The sequence below is a fragment of the Trachurus trachurus genome (assembly GCF_905171665.1).
Source record: "Trachurus trachurus genome assembly, chromosome: 9".
NCBI classification, from domain to species: Eukaryota; Metazoa; Chordata; class Actinopteri; order Carangiformes; family Carangidae; genus Trachurus; species Trachurus trachurus.
The window spans coordinates 11,590,980-11,615,437 of NC_139895.1; the positions used below are offsets into that span (position 1 = coordinate 11,590,980).

Genomic DNA, 24,458 nt, shown 5'->3' on the forward strand with positions numbered 1-24,458 from the left:
CTGCTTCATTTTTCACCATGTCCTACTACACACACACACACCACCTGGTCCACTCTTATGTTACTGCATAAACACATGAACCCCTGACCTGACCTGACGGTGACCCCTGGTGAGTGGGATTCAGACACAGGAGAGCTTCACTGTCCAAACCAAACTCATTATATCTTTCTTAAAGGACCTGTCTGTTTACGGACTCCCAGTATGGACAAAGACGGAGCGAAACAAGTGCAGCTCTCCTCCTCCTCCTCCTTCTCCTTCTCCTTGTTGTTGCGCCGGCCAAGAAATGTGACTTGCTCAGCACTTTGAGCCACAATGTCCCACTGTTCCCTGCAGGAGCGTAAAATGACACTGGGAGGAAAAAATCAAACACAGAGCCAGTCTGTGTCAAAGGAGGGCACCTTCTCTGTCTCTCTCATTATTATCTTAATTTTTTTAACTAATTTCAAGGCTGCGGTTCATTTTTTTTTTTTTTTAAATCCCTATTCAAAGTACAAGAGCACTGTGGTGGGCGGCAGGTGACAGGTCTGTTTAAGCTTTTGAAAAAGATGTCACAGCTCAGAGAAGTTAGCAGGTTCATGTAGATGTACATCTGTGCCGATCAAAGCCAACTGATTGATCTACATTGATTCAATGACCAAAAAAGTCAGTAGCATCGATCCAAAACGAAAACATCGATCAGATATTGATATGTATGTTAGCATTTGTTTGATGCGCCTTTATTTTGAAATTCCCCTGGCTTTCTCTAATCTCGCTCCACCTAAGCACGCACATGTTCAAACAAAATACGAGAAAATGTGACCAACACATTTTTGAGTGCGGTTTCATATTTCACTCACAATATTTGAGACTCTAAATAGGAGAAATGTTCACACTAAACAAACAGGAACTTAAAGAGGAACTATGCAGGATTTCTCCCGTGGCCATGCTACATTTTTACCTTAATTAAAAAGCTCCGGAGTATTTGTGATTTGTTAACTACATGACTTGTGACTTGTTACGAGTGAGAATGGAGGCTCTCTATCTTCCACCTGCTGTCTGATGGCTGAAAATCAACCTTGCACCATCAGTGTAGTAGGCTACCTGGCCACCGCCCCGGTGTCCCAGCACTCGTCTCTGCGGCACCGCAACACAAACGTGCTCCGTAACCCGTAATGTTTTGTTAATGAGCGATTAAACTACACAAATATACACGTCGTAACATCATATATGATATGTAATGTTATCCACCGCTCCATGCATTGATTTGTCGCCGGCTTTGTTATGCACATGGCCAGGAGGAGGGTTAGCAAAACAGAAAGCGACCAGACTTGCATAGTTCCTCTTTAATTTTTCAGTTTTCCTCTTTATATACATTGTTTTTACATGTAAAAGCCTGGTTGAGCTCAGAAATTAAAAAGTCAAACGATATTTATTCGTTTTTTGTGGTTTGATATGAATGAAAGTGATTGTGTTACATCAGATGATGTCGTCAGATGATGTCGATTGAATAGAATCGAGACTTTGTGGTATCGACAAACATCAAATTGTTGTCCATTGAATCGATATCACATCTTCTCATATCTGATCACGTACGATAGATGATCGATTGTTTTTTTTTCAGGTGGTACCTGATGGGATCTACGGCAGCTTTAGCACTAGACATTAAAGGGACAACGAGGAGTTTTGGAAAAGCGAAGCGTTTTCACACTACATTTATGAGCCTCCGCGCGCACCGTACATTTCTTTGACCGGCGCAAGACGGACTCATGTTTTCATTCATCAATAATTAAAGTCAGAGGTTCAAAGAGGTTCACATACCGTCGTAGTTCCGACCATAAACGGCGATTCTGCGGCGTTATTCTCATAACTCGCCACGAAGGAAACGCTGGTCGGCTCGACCAGCATTTCCGCCACCACTAATAATAACAAAATAACGATAGAGACAGATCGATATATTTATCGAAAATGGACCCATTAACAAGTGTGGGTAGCGGAGATTCATCCACATTAACGTGAGACTTTTTTATAACCGAATAGAAACTCCTCGTTGTCCCTTTAAGACTCTGGTGGTTCTGTCACAGGTTGGCAGACTGATGCTTAAAGATATGTTTATACTAAACAACTTAATAATTCAACAGCGCTGCGCTTCTGGGAGTTTTGCTATTTGTTTTTTGTTTTTTGTTTTTTTTGGGGGGGTTCGGTGGGGATCTGCCCCCGAGTGGATTCAGCTTCAGGTGCTAAATCACTTCCAGGTTTTACTTCTATCAGCCTTCAGCTTCTCAAACGCTGCTGCAGCTGCAGAGAGACTGACAAGACAGAGTCTGACCGGGGGCGACAAGGTGGTGAGGCAGCGCAGTTCGGGGTCTGTGTGAGTGTGTGTGTGTGTAAGAGAGACTAATTATTGTGGCTAATTAAAGTCCCACTTCTTGCAGGTCTCCAAGGGAGTGAGGGTGGAGGAAGGTGGGGGGGCTGGCCTCGATGACTGACATTCAGAGAGGAGTGTGCATGTGTGTGCGCGTGTGTGTGTGTTATTCTCCCAGGGTTACAAGATGGGTGGGAAAGGCAGCAATCACCAGGGGGTTCAGAGAGACGGTTATTAGTGCTGCAGCATCCACAAGGTGCATGGCAGCCCACACACACACACACACACACACACACACACACACACACACACACACACACACACACACACACACACACACACACACACACACACACACACACACACACACACACACACACACACACACACACACACACACACACACACACACACACACACACACACACACACACACACACACACACATCCCTACTAAATGTCAAACCCTGATCCTTATCTAAAGTCGACACTAAACCTAACTCCTTACACTTTATTGCTGAGACCATAGGGTCTTCAGGTGTTTTTAATCCTGTGCTTCTTCAGTCCAGTTCAGCTGAACCCGGGTTCATTTTAATAAATCCTTTGTGCAGGTGTGAAAACAGTCACCAGGTGTGGACTCAAACAGTCGAGTCCCTTTGGAGGAGACGTTCTCAGTCCAGTCCCAAACAAACTACTGGAGCAGGTTATTTTTGGTTTTGAAAGGCAGAACTTGCAGTTATGAGCTACACGGGTCCTGTAACCTTCTTCCTCCTTCACCTTCCTGCTCCGGCTGAACAATCAGACCAATAAAAACTTGACATTTTCTCTGTGTTAAAAAACAAACAAAGTTGAAACAAACTGCTAAGGGACATACAGTAAACCCTGCATTTACCAAACAGACAACAAATCCAGTCACAGTCTGGATAAACTGCATCGAGCGGATTAAACTTTTACATTTTTGCATCACTTGAGTGTTTGTTAAAGCTCCGCAGCATCACGACTGTGCTGTTTAATGTATTGGGGCAAATCACCTACACCATTAACAAACTTAAAAGCCTTAACCTTTATTTCAATAACTAGGAAATTAACTTTGGGCAACGGCAGAAACCGTCGCCAACAAATTAAGTGACTAATCTATTCTGCACACAGCTGGAGGTTTTTCCACCAGAGTAACAGGGTTTAAAAAAATCTCTTGCAGTTTTTAAGAGAAACAAAGCTCCTCGACTCTTTCAGCTTAATGGCAGAGCTTAAATATTAATAAAAATGAATAAAAATGCTACTTTTAATCTCTTAAAGATGCTTCACATTAGTGTGGAGTGTTCACAACTAAACTGCACAACAGAGCTGCACTGGTTTGTTGACTACGTATCAGTTACAATGACAACACACTCACTCTTTCCTTTCAAAGGGCAACACACACACACAGTATTTGGGTGGATGGTGTGTGTGCTGCTGTGCTGCCTGTTTATTTCCTAAACAGTTTTGAATCTAGTGACAGGAAATCAGATTCCTGTATGACACACATGCCTCAGATGGTGTAAACACACATTTTGACATTTAATGCAGATTATTTATTGCTCAAAACTCAACTTTAAAGAGCTGCATTCAGCTGAGGCTTTGTTCCAGGAGGGTCTCATTGCAGCCTGTGATCGTACCTGCATTGATTTGTATTGTTTATGATAGATGCAACAATTATTTGAGCACAACTGGCATTTACACAAACTCAGATAAATTCAGCGCTTAAAAAGGCCACAAAAAACCCCAGTGAGGGAGCAGAGAGCAGCGGATGCACTTTAAATAACAATGAGGCATTTGTGCAAGTTTTTCCCTGCAAATATGTTTAAAAAAAAATAGAGATTGTACTTCTACTTTTCAAGTTTCTTCTGTCATATTTTCAAGGAGCCAGGATTTGCAGTGTTTGTATTAACAGAGAACCGATTACGAGATGTGACCTTTTCACTGTGAGTGACAGCCGTATCACACCAACATTTCCCTCAATATTTAGCTTCATCAATAATAATATATAATCCACCGCAATCTATGAGCTAATCGGGCAGATTCATTCTGATTGGTGATTATTGTACTGAAGCACTGAAATATTTTTACACTTATTGATGTGCACAATTAACATAGTAGAAACCTGAAGCTAAAGAGTGACTCAGTTGTTAAACTGAGTATGAACCTATTCATGGATTACAAACACTGAATGATGACACCTACTCAACTGCTTTTTAATGCAAAAATCCAATAGGCCAATCACATGGCAGCAGCAGTTCGATATATAGATGTGTCTGAGACAATCTGCTGAAGTTCAAACTAAACATCAGCTGGTCTGAGTGTTTCAGAAACTGATGATCCACTGGGATTTTCATGCACGACCAACGACCATCTCTACGTTTATAGAGGATGGTCTGAAAAGAGAAGATATCAATGATGGACCAATGCATCAGCAGAACGTCAATATTGGTCGATGTTGACTGAAAATACTGATGACATTCACCGATGGCAGTAGCTGCGGATGTTTATCTGGTAAGTGCTGTATTGTGCTGACTTTTTCTTTTTCTTTTTTTGGGGGGGAGGGGTCGTGACTCTGTCGAGATGCAAGAAGGCATGTGCACATTTAATTTGTTGAACTCAAGTGAGCAGAAAATGTCGATTGTGTGGGAGTTAAGAAGATTTCTTGGTTTCCTTTACACAAAAGAGAAATAAAAACTGAGAAAAAAAAACAGCATCAGCCGTCCGCCAAATTGGTATCGGCCCAGAATTTCACAATTGGTGCATCCCCAGAAGATTTGCCTTTTATCAGCGGTTCAGGCGTATAGCGGTGTCACTTTAGGCCCATTGAGCCTCATTTAAACACCACAGCCTCTCATCTTCTAATGGACACTTCGGGTAGCAGCGAGTCCCAAAGCTACAATCATCTCAAACTGGTTTCTCAAACATGACAATGAGCTCACAGGACTCAAACAGCCTTCGAGCTTTGACCTACGCGATGATAAATCATGTCAATATGGACCAAAACCTCATAGGAGTGTTTCACAAACCTGGTCTTGGATCAGTTTCTAGATGATAGTATCAAAAAGATGTTGCTTTTTTTCAACATAGAGAAGAAAAAAAGAAAAGCTCAAGAGGCTAAAATAATAAAAGCTTTCAACTCGACTAAAGCCAGTTGGACAAAATAAAAACACTTTTCTCAAATTACCTCCTGTTCAACAAGTCAAGCAGCTTCAGAACAGAGACCAGGGCTAAAGACACATGTTGACTGTGAGTCTCCACAAAAGCAGCTATTCAGCTCCAGTGTTAATGCTGCAGCTGAATGGACGAACGCCCACATCACAACTGACATGCTGCTTTTTTTTTCTTTTTTTTTTCAAATATCTCTCTCTCTCTCTCTCAGTCTATTGTCTGTCCAACCCCCTCAAACATCCATTTCCTTTTCGGCAAAAGAGAACTGCATGTATGTGTGTGTGTGTGTGTGTGTGTAAGTGTCGATGAGTCAGCACGAGTGGTGGGAGTGAGATGTAAAACAACATAGGAGGAGGAGGAGGAGGAGGGGGTGGTGATGGGAAAGGGGGGGAGGAGGTGAAAAATATGAAAGTAGAGGAGGAGAGGGTTGAGTGGAAATTAAGAGAAAGAAAGAAAGAAAGAAAGAAAGAAAGAAAGAAAGAAAGAAAGAAAGAAAGAAAGAAAGAAAGAAAGAAAGAAAGAAAGAAAGAAAGGAGCTAATGACACACACCTGAGGTTTGACCAATAGCAGCAAACTCTGCTCTGATGATGTAATGATGCCGATTTCATTAATTATTGGGGCAAATGTTACATCATCATCTAATTACTGTTTTTATAAACAACACAACTGTGCAACTGCAAATATGTATCACTGTTTGTATGTTGTGTGTTATAATGTTGACCTTAAACTCACCATAACTCAACATACATTTAGTTCAGTTTTACTAGCTCTTATCATTTATCTATTTTTATGCATTATTGTTTTATTTTATTTCTCAATGTTATATTTATATTTTTATAAATTATTCATTAAAAAAAAGTTCACATGCCCTTGTTTGTTTGTTCATTTGTTTTTAGCACATCATTACCGACATGGCCAACTTTTTTTATTATTATTATTATTTTAACCAGCTGTATCATCACATGTGACAAAAAAAATGCATGCATGCAAAATATGCTCACACTTCATCTGTGAGCATTAAACTAAAAGTGACAGAAAGTTTGAAACCTGCAACTTTTGAGTCGACAGTGACAGTAACACAATGTGACTCGGATTTCATGGTTTTCATGCCGCAACGTCCGCAACTCACTGAAGGTTAAACTGTTTTTTTTCTGCCTGAAAATGGACAAAAAAAAAAAAACCCTGAACAGCTGTGAACAGTTTTTTTTATTGGTCAAACCTTGGGTCCGACATGAAGACAACTCCTGTGTCAGTGTGGGAGGTGAAGTGTTGTGGCATTGATGTGAACGAGAAGGAGGAGGAGGAAGAGGAGGAAGAGGAGGAGGAGGAGGTAAAGGACAGAGGAGGAGAAGAAGTGGAGAAGAGGAGCTGTGACTGAAGGGAAGAGGTGGAGGAGGATACAGCAACAGAAACAGGAGAGGAAAAGAGGAAACAGAGAGAAAAGAGGAAAAGCAGAGACTAGAGAAGAGAGGCAGAGAAAAAGAAGAAAAAGAAGAGGAAGAAGAGGAGGAAGAAGAAACAACAACAGCAACAAAGACAACAGACAGAGAGGAGGACAACAGGAGACACAGACCATAAAAGGACGAGGAGAGGAGGGGTGAAGGCTGCGCTCCTACCTGGCGTCGGCCTCGCTGTAGTACTCTCTGGCTACGATGTCCTCGAACAGTTCACCTCCGGTCACCCTGCACACACACACGCACACACACACACACAGAGACACACACACACACACACACAAAGAGACACACACACACACACACACACGCTTATTAAAACTGGGATGTTTGTATAAGATGAAGGCGGAGGAGGAGGAGGAGGAGGAGGAGGAGGAGGAGGAGGAGGAGGAGGAGGAGGAGGAGGTGGGGGGGGGGGGGGTGGGGGGAGTAAAGGCTACAAAGCTACAAAGCAAGGATCCCTTCTCCCTTTCTTGTTTCCTTTGGCATCCCCCCTCCTCCCCCCTCCTCCCCACCTCCCACCCCCCATTTCTCTCCCCTCCTCTTCCTACCCCTTCCCACCACATCGTTACCATGGAAACTAGAGGGAATTGCCGAGAGATAGATGTGGAGGGCGTGGGTGGGTGAGGGGAGGGGGGGTGGTGGGGGGGTTGCAAATATAGGAGAGAGTTATGTAACTATATATATGAAGGGAAGGGTGGGGAATGGAGGTGTAGGTGAGAGAGGAGAAGAGAGGAGAGGAGAGGAAAGGAAAGGAAAGGAGAGGAGAGGAGAGGAGAGGAGAGGAGAGGAGAGGAGAGGAGAGGAGAGGAGAGGAGAGGAGAGGAGAGGAGAGGAGAGGAGAGGAGGAGAGGAGAGGAGAGGAGAGGAAAAGGAAGGAAAGGAGAGGAGAGGAGAGCGAAGGAAAGGAAAGGAAAGGAAAAGAGAGGAGAGGAGAGCAAAGGAAAGGAAAGGAAATGAGAGGAGTAGAAAGGAGAGAAGAGCAAAGGAAAGGAAAGGAGAGCAAAGGAAAGGAAAGGAAAGGAAATGAGAGGAAATGAGAGGAGTAGAAAGGAGAGGAGAGCAAAGGAATGGAAAGGAAAGGAAACGAGAGGAGTAGAAAGGAGAGGAGAGCAAAGGAAAGGAAAGGAAAGGAAATGAGAGGAGAAGAAAGGAGAGGAGAGCAAAGGAAAGGAAAGGAAAGGAAAGGAAAGTAGGACTTACAGGTCAAACAGGAGGTAGTGGAAGCCCTCCTCTGATATACTGTCATGAAGGCGAACTGGAAGAGACAGACAAACAGATTGAGAGATCAACTATTAACATCTTATTATATTAATATTTTAATAAGTGTTATCATCAGTTCCTCCGGCTCAGCTCAGCGTCGATGGAAACAGAATCAACCGCTGGATGGTGGTTTTAAAACGCACCCATCCTCGTCTCCAACCATTTCTGAATAACGCTGCTGCATTTTAACTAGGAGGATGAAAAAACACACACAAAAGGAGAGATAAAGAGGCAACGAGAGTGTGCGTGGGGTAGAAACCACAGGGAGTCATAATAACTGAGGATAGTGAGAGTATATCTAGTGCAAAAAAAAAAAGGCTCTGCTTCATCAAGAGAAACAGATGCATATTAAATCAAATCTGTATATTGAACCATCTGCATTTCCATGATAATCACGTTACATTTTAATACAGTATAACAACAAACTGATTGCACTTTATAAAAAATAATAACAAAAAGCAGTGGGAACGCAAAGTCAAAACTAAACTGTGTGAGAGGGTGTGAGAGAGAAACTGAGACTGGAGGAGGTGAAGAAGAGGAGCAAAAAAAAAAAAAAAACACGTCCTCACCGATGTTGGGGTGTTTCAACAGGCGGCAAATCCGAGCCTCTCGCTCCAGCTTCTGGTGATCTGAAGGGCGACAGAGAGAGAGAGAGAGAGAGAGAGAGATAATGAGGAGTTATTCCAGATACGACATTTCATTATGACCTAATAATGTAGAAACGACGACCCACTTCGGACCATTGAGCTAAATGTGAAAATGTCATTTTTACCACGTTTGATTAAAAAAAAAAAAAAAATCCACTCATAGTACAGTATGTATGTAGATCCATCCAGTGGGTGTGAAGAAGCTGAAATGCATTGTGGGGTTTTTGACAGGATTATTGATGCAGATTATCAGATTAAAGGTGAAACAGTTAATTCTGTATTAGAGCGGAGCTTGGATGTTATCAATGTAGGGGCAGAAATCAATAATACAACAATAACCAATAGTCGGTGTTTCCCACAGAAATAATGACAGACCCAGATTGATTCAGGAAAATACACTTCAGGGCCACGTTGACGAACATGTGTGTGTGTGTGCGGTGAGTGAAACACGAGCCCCGAGGACGCCTGTAGTAGTCGGATCGATTGATACGTCAGCAGCTGATCGGCTCCGTTATACACGGTTCATTGTGTGGACACGGTGTTACTCGCCAAATCAGACTGAAGGCACATCCTGCCTCATTTGCAAATATGTTTGTCACTGAGGCATAAATTCACATTCACACACACACACAGCTCCAAAATAGAAACAACAAAAAGTAAAGCTCAAGAAAAATAAAATAATAGAAATGAAAACTATGAATGAAACTAATTGAAAATGTCATTAGACATCCTGCCTGGAAACTGAAACATAGGCTATACGTCTTTAAGAAGTTAAGATCCTCTGTAAAATTAACATCTGATAACGTTTAAAGCTCTTTAGAAGAAAAAAACAACAACATCCTGTTGCTGATATCTTTGTTACATCTCCAATATCTGTTAAACAGGAAATATATCTGACATTAGAAATAATGTTTTTATGTCAAGTGGTATTATTTGAGTCAGAGTACAGAGTTTAACCCTATCAAATATTTAATTCATAATTTAAAACGTCCCTACATTTATACTAATTAGCATGTGCTATAAAACACATAATAAATGTTAAACCCCTGATTAATAAACTGTTGGATTATTGTATTTTCACACTTTATATAAAATGGATTCACCATCACAAACCAATTATTTAGGAGATATCAATTTATAAAGTGATCAACAAAATAAAACTTAAACACACAATGATTTAGACATGTACTAATGGTAAGCAAGTGTGCTCATAGGTGTTGAGTTTATTAACCCAGATTACTCACTTATTAGTATCAATGTAGGAAGAATGCTTTATAAATGATGATGATAATGTATGCAGTTACTATGAAGCGTTACCTCAGGAGTGTGTATGTAAATGATGCACGCTTGTATTGTTCATATACGGCGCTTATATAACAGCTTAAAGATGCAAGTCAACCTGGATTCACTGGTTATCAAATATGCAGCAGCAATCTCAGCCCACATACAAACACACACACACACACACACACACACCAGGGGGGCGACCACCCTGCATGTGTGTATGTGCATAAACATGTGTGAAACGCATCTGTTCACCCACACCCCTGTACAAGTTGCACGGGCTTAAAAGCGCACAAAAACACACTGTATACACACACACACACGTGCGTAGAAGCACACTCACGCTGGCATCGAGGAGTGACAGTGAAGTGTAAGCCCAGTGATTATAGTCTTAGAAGATGAGAGGAGCGAGGCGGAGAAAGGATTGGGGGAGTGTTGAAGGGGGGACAGAAAAGGAGGGAGGAAGGAAGGAAGGAGGGAGGAAAGAAGGCAGGAGCGACGAATAAACACAAAGCGCATAAAGTGTGTTTCTGCTGCTGCTGCTGTTGCTGTTCATTTTGGTTTTGGGGGTTGGTTTGTTGGACAGAACGACATCTCAGCTGCTCTTCCCGAGATAAAATAGACACATCGATGAATCGTTGTTGGGGATCAGGTGTCTTTTTAACTTTCCTCTCTTTAGTGATGCCATCCTCACACACACACAGTGACAGTCTGACACACGTAGGCCGGACTCACCCCGACCGAAAATGTCCCAACTGTCCCACTCGGAGGCCAAACCCTCCCCAGATATATGTTACACATCAGACGACAATGTCAAATGGTGGAAAACATGTCATAAGCACAAGCATCACATTTCATTCTGTCAGTGGCATCTGCTGACATTACTCTACAAGTACAGAATTGGCTCAGAGTTAAGAGCTATGGTTCCTCTTAGCTTAGCGCAGCAGATGGCCAGACAGAGCCTTTGTCATCTACACGTCTTTCTAGGACTGCGACTAAAAAGCTCAAGTGGTAATAAAATACATATATATCGCTAGAAGAATGAAAACTGACCACCTTCACACCTTCATTTCTTTCTACCTCCATGGGAAACCACAAATAATAATTTATGTATGATTCAGCTTCCCTCCCTGGGTCTCGCCTCAGCTTAAGATCCTTTGGGATTGGAAACCAGTACGGGTCACCGAGTACTTGTCTTGGGGATTTACAGCTGGATTTGCCTGAAGATGAGATATACGGCCTCCTCTGTAACAAGAAACGTCGCTATTCACGTCCTTTATCCCAGCTTTAGCAGGCCGCCTGGATCGATGGCAGATAAACCTGCAGCCAACACCGGGGGAGACAGATGACCTGCTGATGACAGAGCAGTCATACGGGGCGTTTGCACTGGTCGGGGGGTGAGGGGGCAGAGTGGGAGGGGTGGAGGGGTGACTGTCGTTCTCTTTTCAAAGATGGTCTCTGGTATCAAGGTTTTATTTGAGGCTCCACAGCTGAAGATCTGAATGCAGAGCGTCAGATCATCACCAAGTCAGCAAGATGGATGGATGGATGGATGGATGGATGGATGGATGGATGGATGGATGGATGGATGGATGGATGGATGGATGGATGGATGGATGGATGGATGGATGGATGGATGGATGGATGGATGGATGGATGGATGGATGATCAGATGGATGGATCGTTGAATGGATGGATGGTGAGATGGATGGATGGATGGATGGATGGATGGATGGATGGATGGATGGATGGATGGATGGATGGATGGATGGTGAAATAGATGGATGGATGGCTGAATGCATGGATGGATGGATGGATGGATTGTTGAATGAATAGATGGATGGATGGATGGATGGATGGATGGATGGATGGATGGATGGATGGATGGATGGAAGGATTGTTGAATGAATAGATGGATGGATGGACTGATTCATAGATGGATAGACCAAAGGATGGTCATATGGATGGATCAATGGTCGAATGCATGAATGGTCATATGATAGATAGATAGATAGATAGATAGATAGATAGATAGATAGATAGATAGATAGATAGATAGATAGATAGATAGATAGATAGATAGATAGATAGATAGATAGATAGATAGATAGATAGATAGACAGACATGATGTCAACCCCTTAAACCCATGCGATAGAAGCAATACAAATACAATACACATGTTTTAAAGGGTGATTGATTGATTGATTGATTGATTGATTGATTGATTGATTGATTGATTGATTGATCATGAGCTTTAAAGCAGAAGTGAGTGGTCCGGTCGTTTTCGCTAATGCTGCGTTCCAGGCAGGCTTTTGAAATCGTAAATTACAGCTTCAGGTCACAACTTACGACTTTGTAGCGTTCCAGGCAACCCACTCGTGTTTTTCCGACCTGTTTTACCGGTGAAAGTCACTATAACGGCCACTCGTAACTTCCGACCCGTGAACTCGTATACCAGATTGAACTGGTATGACTTCACGGTCGAGTTTCCTTGAACGCACCATAACAGTCCTCGTCGCTACGTCACCACATTCACGGCGTTCCTTGGCTGCACACACAGCCCTGCATGCCGTTCTCTCTCCTCATTGGATAAAAACTGTAGGATACGATAAATGTTTTCTCCTCGGCTCAGAGCAGAGCAGAGGGACTGACAGACCCGTGTTTCAGTCCAAACACTCTATGTAAGTGATTGCTGTCGGAAGATATAACTATTTAAGACTTATATTAACACAAATATATCACTTACTTCTGCTTTAACTGATTCTACATTTTCTGCCAACAAGCCTTGATAAAAGTTAAACAGGTGAATTGAAGAAAAATGCACATTTTAACACTGGAGTCTATGCAGATCGACTCTAGTGGTGGTTTAAAGAACTGCAGCTCAGTGTTGCTGCTTCACTTCTCGGCCCTTGAAGCTGTTGATCTTTTAGTGGCACAATCCAGCCAGTGAACACATCACCACCACTGTGTGTGATAAGAAAAAAAAGTTCAGTGGTTATATAACCCTCTCCAAGGAGACAGGAATCAACGGCTTAAGGCCTGTGAAGCATTTAAAACCTACACACACACATTTTTACAACATCTTCTGGTAGAAAAATCTTGAACTTACTATGAAAAATGAAACTGCACTGGTGACAGCAGATTATCATACATGTGTCAGACTTTCAGAATGTGCAAATCTCTTAATGTTAAAACATATATTGCCTATTTCTTTTTGATACCACACAACACAAAACCTCCTTGGTGTGTTGTTTACAGTAATTAGTCAGCAACTGTGCCCGTGTCGCCGTGGTGATGCAGGCTGCTCCAGAGCCAGTCAAATATTCATTCAGTCAGTCAGTCAGTTAAACAGCCGGTCAGTCGCATACTAAAAACCCAGCGTCTCTCTGATGCAGCAGGGTAAATAAGAGATGAGAGGAGAGGGGCGGGGGAGAGGGGGAGGAAGGAGGATGAGGACTGGTCCTGAGAGAGTGAGAAGGAACGAGAGAGGAAGTGAAGAAAAGAGGACAAGCAGGAGGAGATAGGTGGAGGAGAGGAAGAAGAAGAACATGAAGGCACCGAGCGTTCGCTGTGAGTGAGATAACCCAAGGACAGCATTCAGCAAAGTCTCTGGGAGTTTACACTGTGTGTCAGAGCAGCAGAGCAGCAGAGCAGAGCAGAGGAGAGCAGAGCAGAGGAGAGGAATAAATTTGGGTTAATCATCACCAGTGAGGACGGACGTCCCGAGAGAGGAGGAGATGTAAAAAGACGTCCAGATATAGCCAAACCATTGTTCAGGACATTTGACTCGTCCCAAGATTTTAGTGCGACTCTCAGCTCTGGAGTGAGCACCTTGGTCGGGGAGGTCAGGAGACAGTCCTGCTGTTTCCTGGAGGTTTTACAGTGATCGTATTGAGGGGGCGGAGTCTGTAGATATGTTATTGATTATATACATTCAAAATAAGCAACAAAAACAATCCATAAGCTTTCAATTAGACTGCAATGTGAACATGAAATCATCATGTAAAAGTGAAATACTACTGGAAATCTAAACATACAGAAGCAGTATTAAAAAAAAAAAGTGGATTAATAAAACATAAGAAGCTACTAATAATAATTACAGTTTTAGTGATTTAATTTCATAACAAGGCTTCATACTGTAGTCGTCAGCTCACTGGACCGAGGCGACTACATCTGTCCTGGTTATTTGACTTTGACACAAAGCTGTGTGTCCAAAACCAGGTCAGATCATTGCTACTGCATTGCAGGTGGATCTCAAAGACACACACACACCTGTATCTACACACACACAAGCACAACTGCTCTCTATCATGATAAATTACAAGGCCATAGAGCAACCTCTGGCATCCGCTGTCCAGAGATCATTGCCAGTAAACAAGCTCTGTGATTGGCTGGAGGCCTTGCCCAACAGACCTGCCCTACATTTCCTGTTGACATGTGCTGGATTGGCATTAAACCGCTGAAGGCGATGGGCTGAGGTGGGAAGATGTTACACAGAGGAGAGAGGAAGAAAGAGCCAGCTGCACGTTGGGATGTGACGTTATTAGAAGAGAGAGATCTTCCTCTACATCTACGTTTCTTCACAAATTGATGTGTATTTTATGACTTTTATGACTCTGTGAATCATCACAGATTCAAGTTTTTAAACAAGACTGTGATAGATTCACTGTCCAGTCTGCTGCTGCTGTCTGAATTTCTGTGTGTGTGTGTGTGTGTGTGTGTGTGTGTGTCTCTGTGTGTGTGTCTCTGTGTGTGTCTGTGTGTGTGTGTGTGTGTGTCAGAGAGAAAAGAGAGAGTCAGATGAGAGTCCCGTGCTAAAGGCATGTAGGCGTACAGGCGCATGGCCCTCAGCTGCCAAGTGCCTGGGGTGCCTTCTCTCACATGACCCCTCCCTGCTCTCGGCTACCATCTCCATCTGCCGGTGCCCAACAAACGGCTCCTCTTAAACTGCTGCGACCGCGGCTCTGAGCTCGCCGACCTCACCCGCTGCTCGCCAACAGAGAGAGATATTACAATAACAACAACAACAACAAAAAAGCAAACCTCAACCCAAGATCCCACGCTCCAAAGTGGAGCAGCAAGTCATCATGGCCGCCACAAAACCTGGCTGTAGCGAAACCCATGTCAGATAGGTCATGGAGCTATAAATAGGAGCTGGTGGAGCAGTAGTAGTGTGCGGCAGCGCTGCTGTTTCAGAGAACATGGTTCATCCATTAGTAAAGAGCGCAGCACCAAGTCAGCTCAGATCAGTCGTCCTATCAAATGTTGAGGCAGGAGATTACGCCGTGCCTCGGAAATATGGCGGAGAGCTGCGAGCAGCTGCTGCACTCTCTGATAAAGCAGCTGGAGTGAAATGTATAGGTCCAACGATAGCACAGCCTATGGATGAATTATTTATTCCATGTTTGTGTGTCTGTCTGTATGTGTATGTGTGTGTCCATGTGTGTGTGTGTGCGTGTGTTGCTTTGGGTCTCATTAAGCCACTCACAGGGATTAACTGTTAACCTCCTGCTATTAGCAGCAGGATAATCTAGGATGGGTTTAATCTCATTAAAAGATGCTCCCTGCACTGACATAGAGTCGAAACACGACGAGAGTGACATAACTGCTGCCAATCAAAAAGAGACACAGCCTTCAAATAACAATCGGTTTAACAAATATAATATAATATAATATAATATAATATAATGTATTATAATATGTTACACGTTCAACAGCAGCAATAACTTCATCACTTTTCCTAACACACGTCACAAGCAGGATTTCAGTATTACGATTCCTGTCCTACGGTAACTCTTAAGGGACACATTACCTCCAAACCTGTAAACAGAGGTCAGTGCTTTGAGAGTAATCACACACACTTGTGTGTTGGAGAGAAAATCCAAAGTGTGGGATGATTTCATGATGGTAAAAGACAACTGCAAAGTCTGCAGTCAACGTTTCATTAGCCTGATGTTAGCCACCTAGACTCTACCTACTAGCCTACTTACAGTAGTCTCGCCTGCCAGACCCTCCTCCAGAAAAGAAGGAGAGTCTGGCTGCTCCGCCTATGATTCTGCGATCAGAGAAAAAAACGCTCCGGCCGTTTGGAATTCTTTCAACCAGTCACAATCGTTGTGGTCGGCGCCGTAGCAACGCCGTAGCAACGGCGCGCTTGCAAAATATTGCCGGTTGGAAACTGGATTTCGGTCCGCGGTGTAACGACGGTCGGCATCCGTTGACGGATATTTATTATTTTGTTCGGTTTAACGGCGGTTGGCAACCGCTGACAGATATGTATTCTTCTGTTCGGTATGGTTCGGTTCCTGTTGTTGTTTGTTGATGTTTCCCTTTACCCGGCGGACTGTGAAAGCTGCAGCATGGAGGCGGGACTTCCGCCGGGTGGCTCGTTCCGACCAATCAGAGGCTAATCGCAGCAACGCACTTCCGTCAGGCCAGACTAACTTACAGTGACCTAACGACATGTTACTGTTACTACTAAAACTAGGGCTACGAAATAATTTGTTAGTTATTTACTAGATTTAATTTTGTACTACACTATCTTTACATCTGCAGATTATGATTTGCAGGCCTGTGTACAGTAGCGCCACAAAGCTGATATGTTGTGACCAAGAGGCCGGTTGTCGGTCTGAGAAGTGAAGCTCACTTCCGCGTTCAAAAAACTGCAATCCTCCCGGCTTCCTCTGGGGGCTGGTGTCAGAAGGGAGCATTCCCCATAGACCCCCATGTTAAAATCGCCGATTTTACATCCTCAATAAACATGTTAAAAGCCTGGTGTCAGAACGTTTTTTTTTCTCAATCGATAGTTTCTACCCCCGCACACACTCTGAGGGGGGTGAATTTTTTTTAACTCTACCGTTTTACTGTTATTAGGTTAAAACCCTGGCCAATTAGGGCGCGGAAACGTTGAGTGACAGGTCCGAGCAGCTCCGGAGACAGGCTGCTTCGAGGCCAGTGGGCGGGTTCTCGGCCGGCCAATCCAACATGGCGCTGTTCAGGCCGCCATATTTGAGTCACAAAAAGGACTCCCCAAAACCAATGGGTGACGTCACGGGTGCTACGTCCATTCCTTTTACAGTCTATGGTTGTGACACATTTTACCTTCATCAAAAGAAACTGCAGCTCCTGTGATCTGGTTGTCTATTTGGCTTTAATGATTTAACATTTCTGCACTTTAACTTGTTCTGTATTTATTTATTATCATGTAAAACTGTTTTATATTTTACATTTTTACGTACATACCTATTTGACCTTCTACTGCGATATTGGTCTGCCTCTGCACAAAGCCTTGTTGCATTCTATGTGTTATTATGACGATCGTGATCGTGACTTTGATCATCTCCAGCTGTCAAACCAACAACCACCCAGTCGACTACAATGACCTTTAATGTTGTGCAACTTGGCTGTAAACAAAACGTGGCAAAGTTGAACATATGTCACATGTTCCACAATTGTTAGTTTTCAATTGAAAGGGGAACAGTGTGAAGTGAAACTCGGTGTCACACTTTTGGTCAGGCCTAAGTAGGCTACAAAAGCTGAAAATTACAGACACACACATACAAAAAAATACTGCACAAACATTGCTGAAATAACAGTGACGGCAGCAGCAGGATCCATTTTTGTCTGAGGTCGAGAGTGATGCACAACATCATCATCATCATCATCTCATTTATTTATGAACACAACACGGTTTCCAACTGTCTACACAACCTGTAACCTGCACATCACATCATTGTTAACGTTTTACCACACACACTTACACAATGTTCCCCACACACACACACACACACACACACACACACACACACAAACAGGTGGGTCGTGCAGACAAACCATGTGCCTCTAATTGAGACTAACGCTCATGAGAGACAAACAGATAAGACCAGGCGTTCTGGGTTGATGCCCTCTGCTAATGCCTGTTAAAATGCCTGTTCCACCACACTCAACATTTTCACACACAAGCAGCGTGCGTGTGTGTGTGTGACAGCAGGGTAACAGTGGAGTGTCAGTGCGGAGCCACCTGGCAGGGCCTCGGCTGTGGGTCTCCAGTTACGAGGCTTTGGGGGCAACAGGAGATTTACACGGGGCAAGTGGTGGCGTGAAGAGCCACAGCGAACGCTCTGGTGCCGGATCGGTCCTCGTGGCATTTAGCCTGGGCTTTGGCCTAAACTGTTACTGGCTGCCGAGCTTGTGACACTAATTAAGATGCTTAAAAAGATCCTTTTTATTCTCTGGTAAAAGAACATTAAAAACATGATTAGATTTCTTTATTACATGGGTGAACATCATATCACATTTGGACTGAACTGAACAACAAGTGTAGCAGTGGAAGGAGCTCGGCTGCTTCGAGCAGTCTATACTAAAGAACTTAAAGCAAAGAGCCTCGGTGCTTTTTCATATTCTTCTCTCTGTTAAATGATGATTTAATGGCAGAACGGCAAGAGAAAGAGATTAACCTTTGGTGCAGAGCCTGAGCAGCGTGTGAAATTAAACATTTCATTTTAATACTGACTTTATTAAAATGATTTCAAAAGGACGATTTATGAAAAAACGACTCCTCCGAATGAAATATAGAGATTATTTTTCTCAATTTCCCTTTTATACATCGTCTCTGCAGTGTTAGAGAATACTTATAGCACTTTGAAGGCGTCAGATTTGACTCTGGGAACTTAGTTATCAACTGTCCACACAAAACGCACCTGTGTACTTTAACAGCGACGCAAAATCTTTGTTGTCAAAACTGTTGTTATATTATCAGATTATTTTCCTGTTTTAGCTCCAGATGTTCATGAAACACCACTGACTGACTGTCACAGCATAATACAGGCTGTCACGACACATAGGTGATGATAACTATGATATTTAAAAAAAAGTCAAATATTGACGTGTGGTGTTAATTGCAGATTGAAGAAGAGTTGTGGATCGTTTCTTCATCAGCTCATGTCTCTCCCCACCTCCTTACACTGGGATTTCAGTGTAGAGCTGCAACAATTAATCGATTAATCGATTAAATCGTCAACTATTTTGATAATCGAATAATCGGTTTGAGTAGTTTTTTAAGAAAAAAAGTCAAAATTCTCTGATTTCAGCTTCTTAAATGTGAATATTTCTGGTTCCTTTATGACAATAAACTGAACATCTCTTTGGTTTGTGGACATTTGAGGACGTCATTTTGTGGTTTGGGAAACACTGATTGACATTTCAACATTTTTCAACAAACAATTAATCGATAATGAAAATAATCGTTAGTTGCAGCCCCTTTTCAGAGTAACTAATTTCCCAAAATACACAACAAAACAAACTTATGATTAATTTCATTAATAGCATTGTGATTATATTATTATAATGAATTATTTTGTCCGTAACTCAGGTATCACAACGACCTCGTAGCTGCTGTGTTGCTCCACTAACTCACATCGGCCTCCTGTTTCCAGATATCAAAGTCACCCATGTGTCCCTGGATACGGAGAGAGCACATTTGAACTGGGAACCTTGATGCATGAGGCAGAATCAAAAACACTGAGTTGGTCGGTTATGACGATCAGAGGGGCCGGTGTAAAAAAAGAAAAGAAAAAAAAGGCAGAAACCTGGTGAACCTGGGATTGGGAGAAGCCCACAGCCTATAAACTGCTGTCCTACGCAGCTCCATGAGAGCGTAGCTGCTGCTGGAAGATATTACTTATATAACTGTCTGCACTGTAGGTGTGGAGGCGACCACTGGGACGGAGACACTAAATTAGTCTTTCTTTTCGTTGCACATCGTCTTTTTTTAGTCGTTTCTATTACTTCACAGAGGAGAAATACAACTATATTGTTTTTGTTGGAGCGAACCAGCAGGTGCTCCGACCTCGGCTGCAACGACGCTGTGCTGCTTACCTCTTGCAGATAACTTTTTGGTGTTGATTATTTTGGCGGCGTACTCCTGTCCCGTGCACAGCTTCACACATCTGCGCACCACTGAAAAGGCTCCCCTGGAAAAAAAAGAAGACAGAAAGAACGTTTGTGAAGTGTTTTGTTTATGGGATCATCATCATCATCAGCGCACCTGCAACTTAGATGGGAGTGGTGGGGGTCTTCCTCCTCGACTTAATCGGGATTTTGCTGAGACAGCGAAGAACTAACCTGATGTCACTTTACTTATGCACGTTTTACCTGTAAGCAGCAACATTAAGAAACTGAGCTGCCACCATTTGTCTTCCTAATAGGCTCCCAGGAGGTTTCGCCATACAGTAGTAGGCTACACCGTCAGCGTATTTTAAATAACATGCAACAAACCCACAACGACCGACATGATGCACAAACTCTCACGTCGGCCACACGACGGTTTAAGAGACACTCTTAACTTTTCTCTTTGCTCCTGAAGCTAATTGTTACGTTTTTGGCCAAATATCTGAATATTTAATTATGATTTTGACAAGAAACACTGAATATTTGTCATATTTTAGTCACATTTTTCCAACATCCTTCACACTGACTTTTCAATTATTTTAATCAAGGTAACAACACGAACAGTCAGATATAGCTCTTTGTCTACAATCTTATTTCTCAGTATTTTATAGGCCTATATCTTCTATTTATATATCTTATCTAGTTTTATATCATTTCTTTCTACAGTTGCACCGTTCCACTTTTTTTTTTTAATCCAATAAAATACTGATACATATATGTGTAAATACTGACACCAATTCCAGTATTTCTATAATTATTATCATTTGTATCATTGTTGGTTTTATGAGTAAGGATACCCAAACCTGGCATGGAACCAAAATATATAAAACCTCATTAAAATTGAATGTAATCCAAAGAAGTTTGTGTTGGTTTCTGCAGAGCTACAGCAGCAGCAGCAGCAGCAGCAACAACATAAGATCATACAAACTGGTAGAAAAAATAAAAAATATAGAAATAAATCTCAACAAAAATCAAACATCCCTTCAAATGAGTAAACAAAAAAGTGAATGGGATCAATCAAGTTGCAGCTCCTGCAGCAGTTTTAAAGTTTTCAACACTGCTAAAACTTCTAGCTATGTGCTATAAGCTCACTCTTCTTCTTCAGTGTCACAGACGTGCAAATCAATCAGATACCCAATAAATAAACCACGTCAACAGGATCCAAAAGCGATATTTGGATCAGATCGATCTCGACCTGCACAAAAAGTACATTACAAATAAAGGTTGATTGATTGACTGTACAAAAATATCAGTATCTCCCTGGCAACAGCAAAGAGTCTGTTCAATCTGTCCCAGTCCTGTTGCCGGTGGCGTTGACAGTAATGGGAGGTTGACTGGTGCCACTGGTCTGAGACAACCTACAAGGTCAGGGTCAGAGGCCAGAGCTGTGAGATACCAGCTGACCAGAGGCTTGGTTTGCGAAATATGCATGTGTGTGTGCTTGTGTGCGTGTGTGTGTGTGTGTGTGTGTGTGTGTGGGACACGAAACCCAGCTGGATCATTCGAAACTGTTCAATACTGATTAAAAAAACAAAAAAACAAGACTAGTTGAGGTGAGTTCAACCCAAGTTTCTTAAGCGACCACGTGCACTTTGGGCGAAATACGACCCAAAAACTCACTGACTCACAGTGGCGTATGTGCACGACACCAACCACACACACACACACACACACACAAACAAACGCATATGTTACTGACACCAAACTCCACAGCTGTGCCTGGAAAGTTCACACTCTGTGAGGTAAGTGTCTCATCGTCGAGGGGCTAAATATGCTTTAACACACACACATACATACGCAGTTAAATAAGGGAACCCGGTCGTGAATCACTGCGTTTTGGTTTGACACCCAGAAAGTGGACATGAGGAGATTTAAATGGAGCGGGGGGGATTATTTCTGAGAAGGAAATTGGTTGCGTTCAACAGTCAAGGCTTTTGTAACTGGATAACTCTGGTGTGCAGTTACAGCCTCACAAGGTGCCAGTGATATGGAGGAATTACGTACCGCAGGATTTGTAAGTGTATACTCCAAAGCTTCAGTCAGTCTCAATGAGACACACAGGATGATATTAGAGGAAAAAACACATCAAAATATATGTTTCTATAGAAGCCTATTTACTGTTGCGGATTTCTTTATAGCAGCTGTGTGACAGACTTGTGAGGGCTGCTCCTCCAACGTGTCTCTCACATTATTCATCTTCACATGTTCATATTGTTCCCACACATGAAAGTCGATATTTGTACTATAATTAATTATGTGAGAAATTCAAATGAGCATCTCGTTTTTCAAACCTGCGTTATTTAAGAGAAGAAACAGATATTTTAACTATTTTGTCTAATGCCACTGAAGAACTAATCATGAATTCAAAGATTTTAATTGACATATTCAGTGGTAAATATAGACAATTATATATAAACTATATGAAATCCTTTAATTTTTAAAGGTTTAATATTGAATAGATTTCGATTTCGATGTCTTTTTTAATGATAAAGCAGGTCTATGTTTGGTGCTCATATTGTGAAAGTGTCAAAGCCTCTGTCGACAGAGAATTGCACACATGTACATTTTTTGAAACTGAGCCTTAAAATGGGCAGTCGGGACTTCCTGTAACTCTGTGATGTCACAACAACGCAGTCACTGCCCTAAGCCCCGCCCACATGGACACACCATCCAGCAACTGCAGGATTTGGCTTCTCTAAATGTTTTACTTGAAATCTGATATATTTTCTATTTGATCACTAGCCAACTAGCCAATCAGAAGAGATACTTGGAGCCTCCTCTCTTCTGATTGGCTAACACAGACCTGTTGTTACCTCACCAGAGAGGAGAGATGAGATGTTTTTTGGCTCTTAAAACCACAAATATATATATAAATATATAGCATCTTCTTCTGTATCAACATGTACGATATGAACCTTTAAAGGGTTATTTCATCTTTGCTGTGGTGTGTGTGAAGGAAAGCCAAGAGAATTAACATAAAATTAAAAGAAAAAAACTACTAAAGCAAAAGGCACAATGCTTAAATGTCACAAGCCCTGCTGAGAAAGTGACACCGGTGGAGAGGGACAACGATTAGCTCTCCTCAGATGTTGGATTAGTATTACAAAGTTACAGAGTGCGTTATCATGAGGACGCCTCGCCATCCACACCTGCGCTCTCTCTGTCTCTCTCTCTCTCTCCTCTGAGCTTTATGAGACTGTGAATAATGAGACTGGTCTATGAAAGAGAGATTGTGCAGAGCAGGGTGTGCAGATTAGTCTTTCTCTCTCTCACACTGAGAGCTTCAAAGCCAAACACACACACACACACTTTTGACTGGAGAGCATTGTGTCGGAGCTAAGATGCATCTAAACGCGACGAGGCCCACACACATTTGATCTGTTGCATTCTTCACAAATGTTTCTTAATCAAAAGCCAAAACCGGAGCCAGGAAAGTCTCACTGGCTTTAGGATATATTGGAGTTACGCAAGTAAAAACCTTCCCTTCCCTTCGCTGCTGCTAACAATATTTATTACTTATGGGATGTAAGAAGAATCTCGGGGATGTGGCGTCGTAAATTAGCCTGATCCCTGCGTCTAACTTCAGCAGCCGGTTTGGCAGGTGACCAAACATTTATGGTCGACCACAACCTGATCCATCATGTTGGGCTATTTTTTCTTTTTTTAAATATCCAATTAAGGGAATATCCCACCCAAAAAAAGAAAAAGAAAAAACACCGATATTTTGAGCTTTCACGCCTCAGTTCACTTTCACAGCTTCAGTTACAGTGAATTCAAATGGTGACCCACTTCGGAGAGGAGAAGGAACATTAATATAAACTTCTCAATTCATTACGGCTCTCTGCTATGCACACAATGCATTTTCACTACAACACAATACCAAACACACAGTTTAGTCCCTCTGCTGCTCTTTGTTGCTACAACTAGTAAACCTTTAGCAAGCTCACAACAGTTACTGCAGAAATATATGAAACCTTGTCTTAAGGTATTTCTCCTTTAAATCCAATAAAACTTAATTTAATATCCAGTTTTGTCAATTTACGTATGCAGACTTTTTGCTGTGCGACAACAAAATGTGTTTGTAAATGTTGTGCAAGAACGTAAAAAGGGGCGGGGTTTTATTGCTGTCAATTCAAGCTGCAATTCCATTGTTCACCACAACACAGGTGGCGCTGTTTGTGTTTTTACTCGTCAAATCCAGAGGAAGACGTCAATACTCCTAAAATTTTAACCGACGTAATGGCAGAGAAAAAGAAAATGTATAAAAATTTTACCCAGAATGGCCAGAGTAAGTGTGGTTAAGTTGACTGTGTTTCGAAAGTAATTGATATAG

General features: G+C 42.3%; 1 protein-coding gene across 1 annotated transcript in view; it reads right to left on the reverse strand.

Moving 5' to 3' along the window:
* LOC310991451 (calcium/calmodulin-dependent protein kinase type II subunit beta-like) overlaps positions 1–24,458 on the reverse strand; it is an 89,798-nt gene that overhangs the window by 62,742 nt on the left and 2,598 nt on the right. Inside the window, exons 2-5 of the mRNA XM_083979164.1 lie at positions 20,054–20,148; positions 8,815–8,874; positions 8,186–8,240; positions 7,145–7,210 (exon numbers count right to left, since the gene is read on the reverse strand). Of these exons, the coding sequence (XP_083835290.1) occupies positions 7,145–7,210; positions 8,186–8,240; positions 8,815–8,874; positions 20,054–20,148 (276 nt within the window). The remainder of the gene's footprint in view (positions 1–7,144; positions 7,211–8,185; positions 8,241–8,814; positions 8,875–20,053; positions 20,149–24,458) is intronic.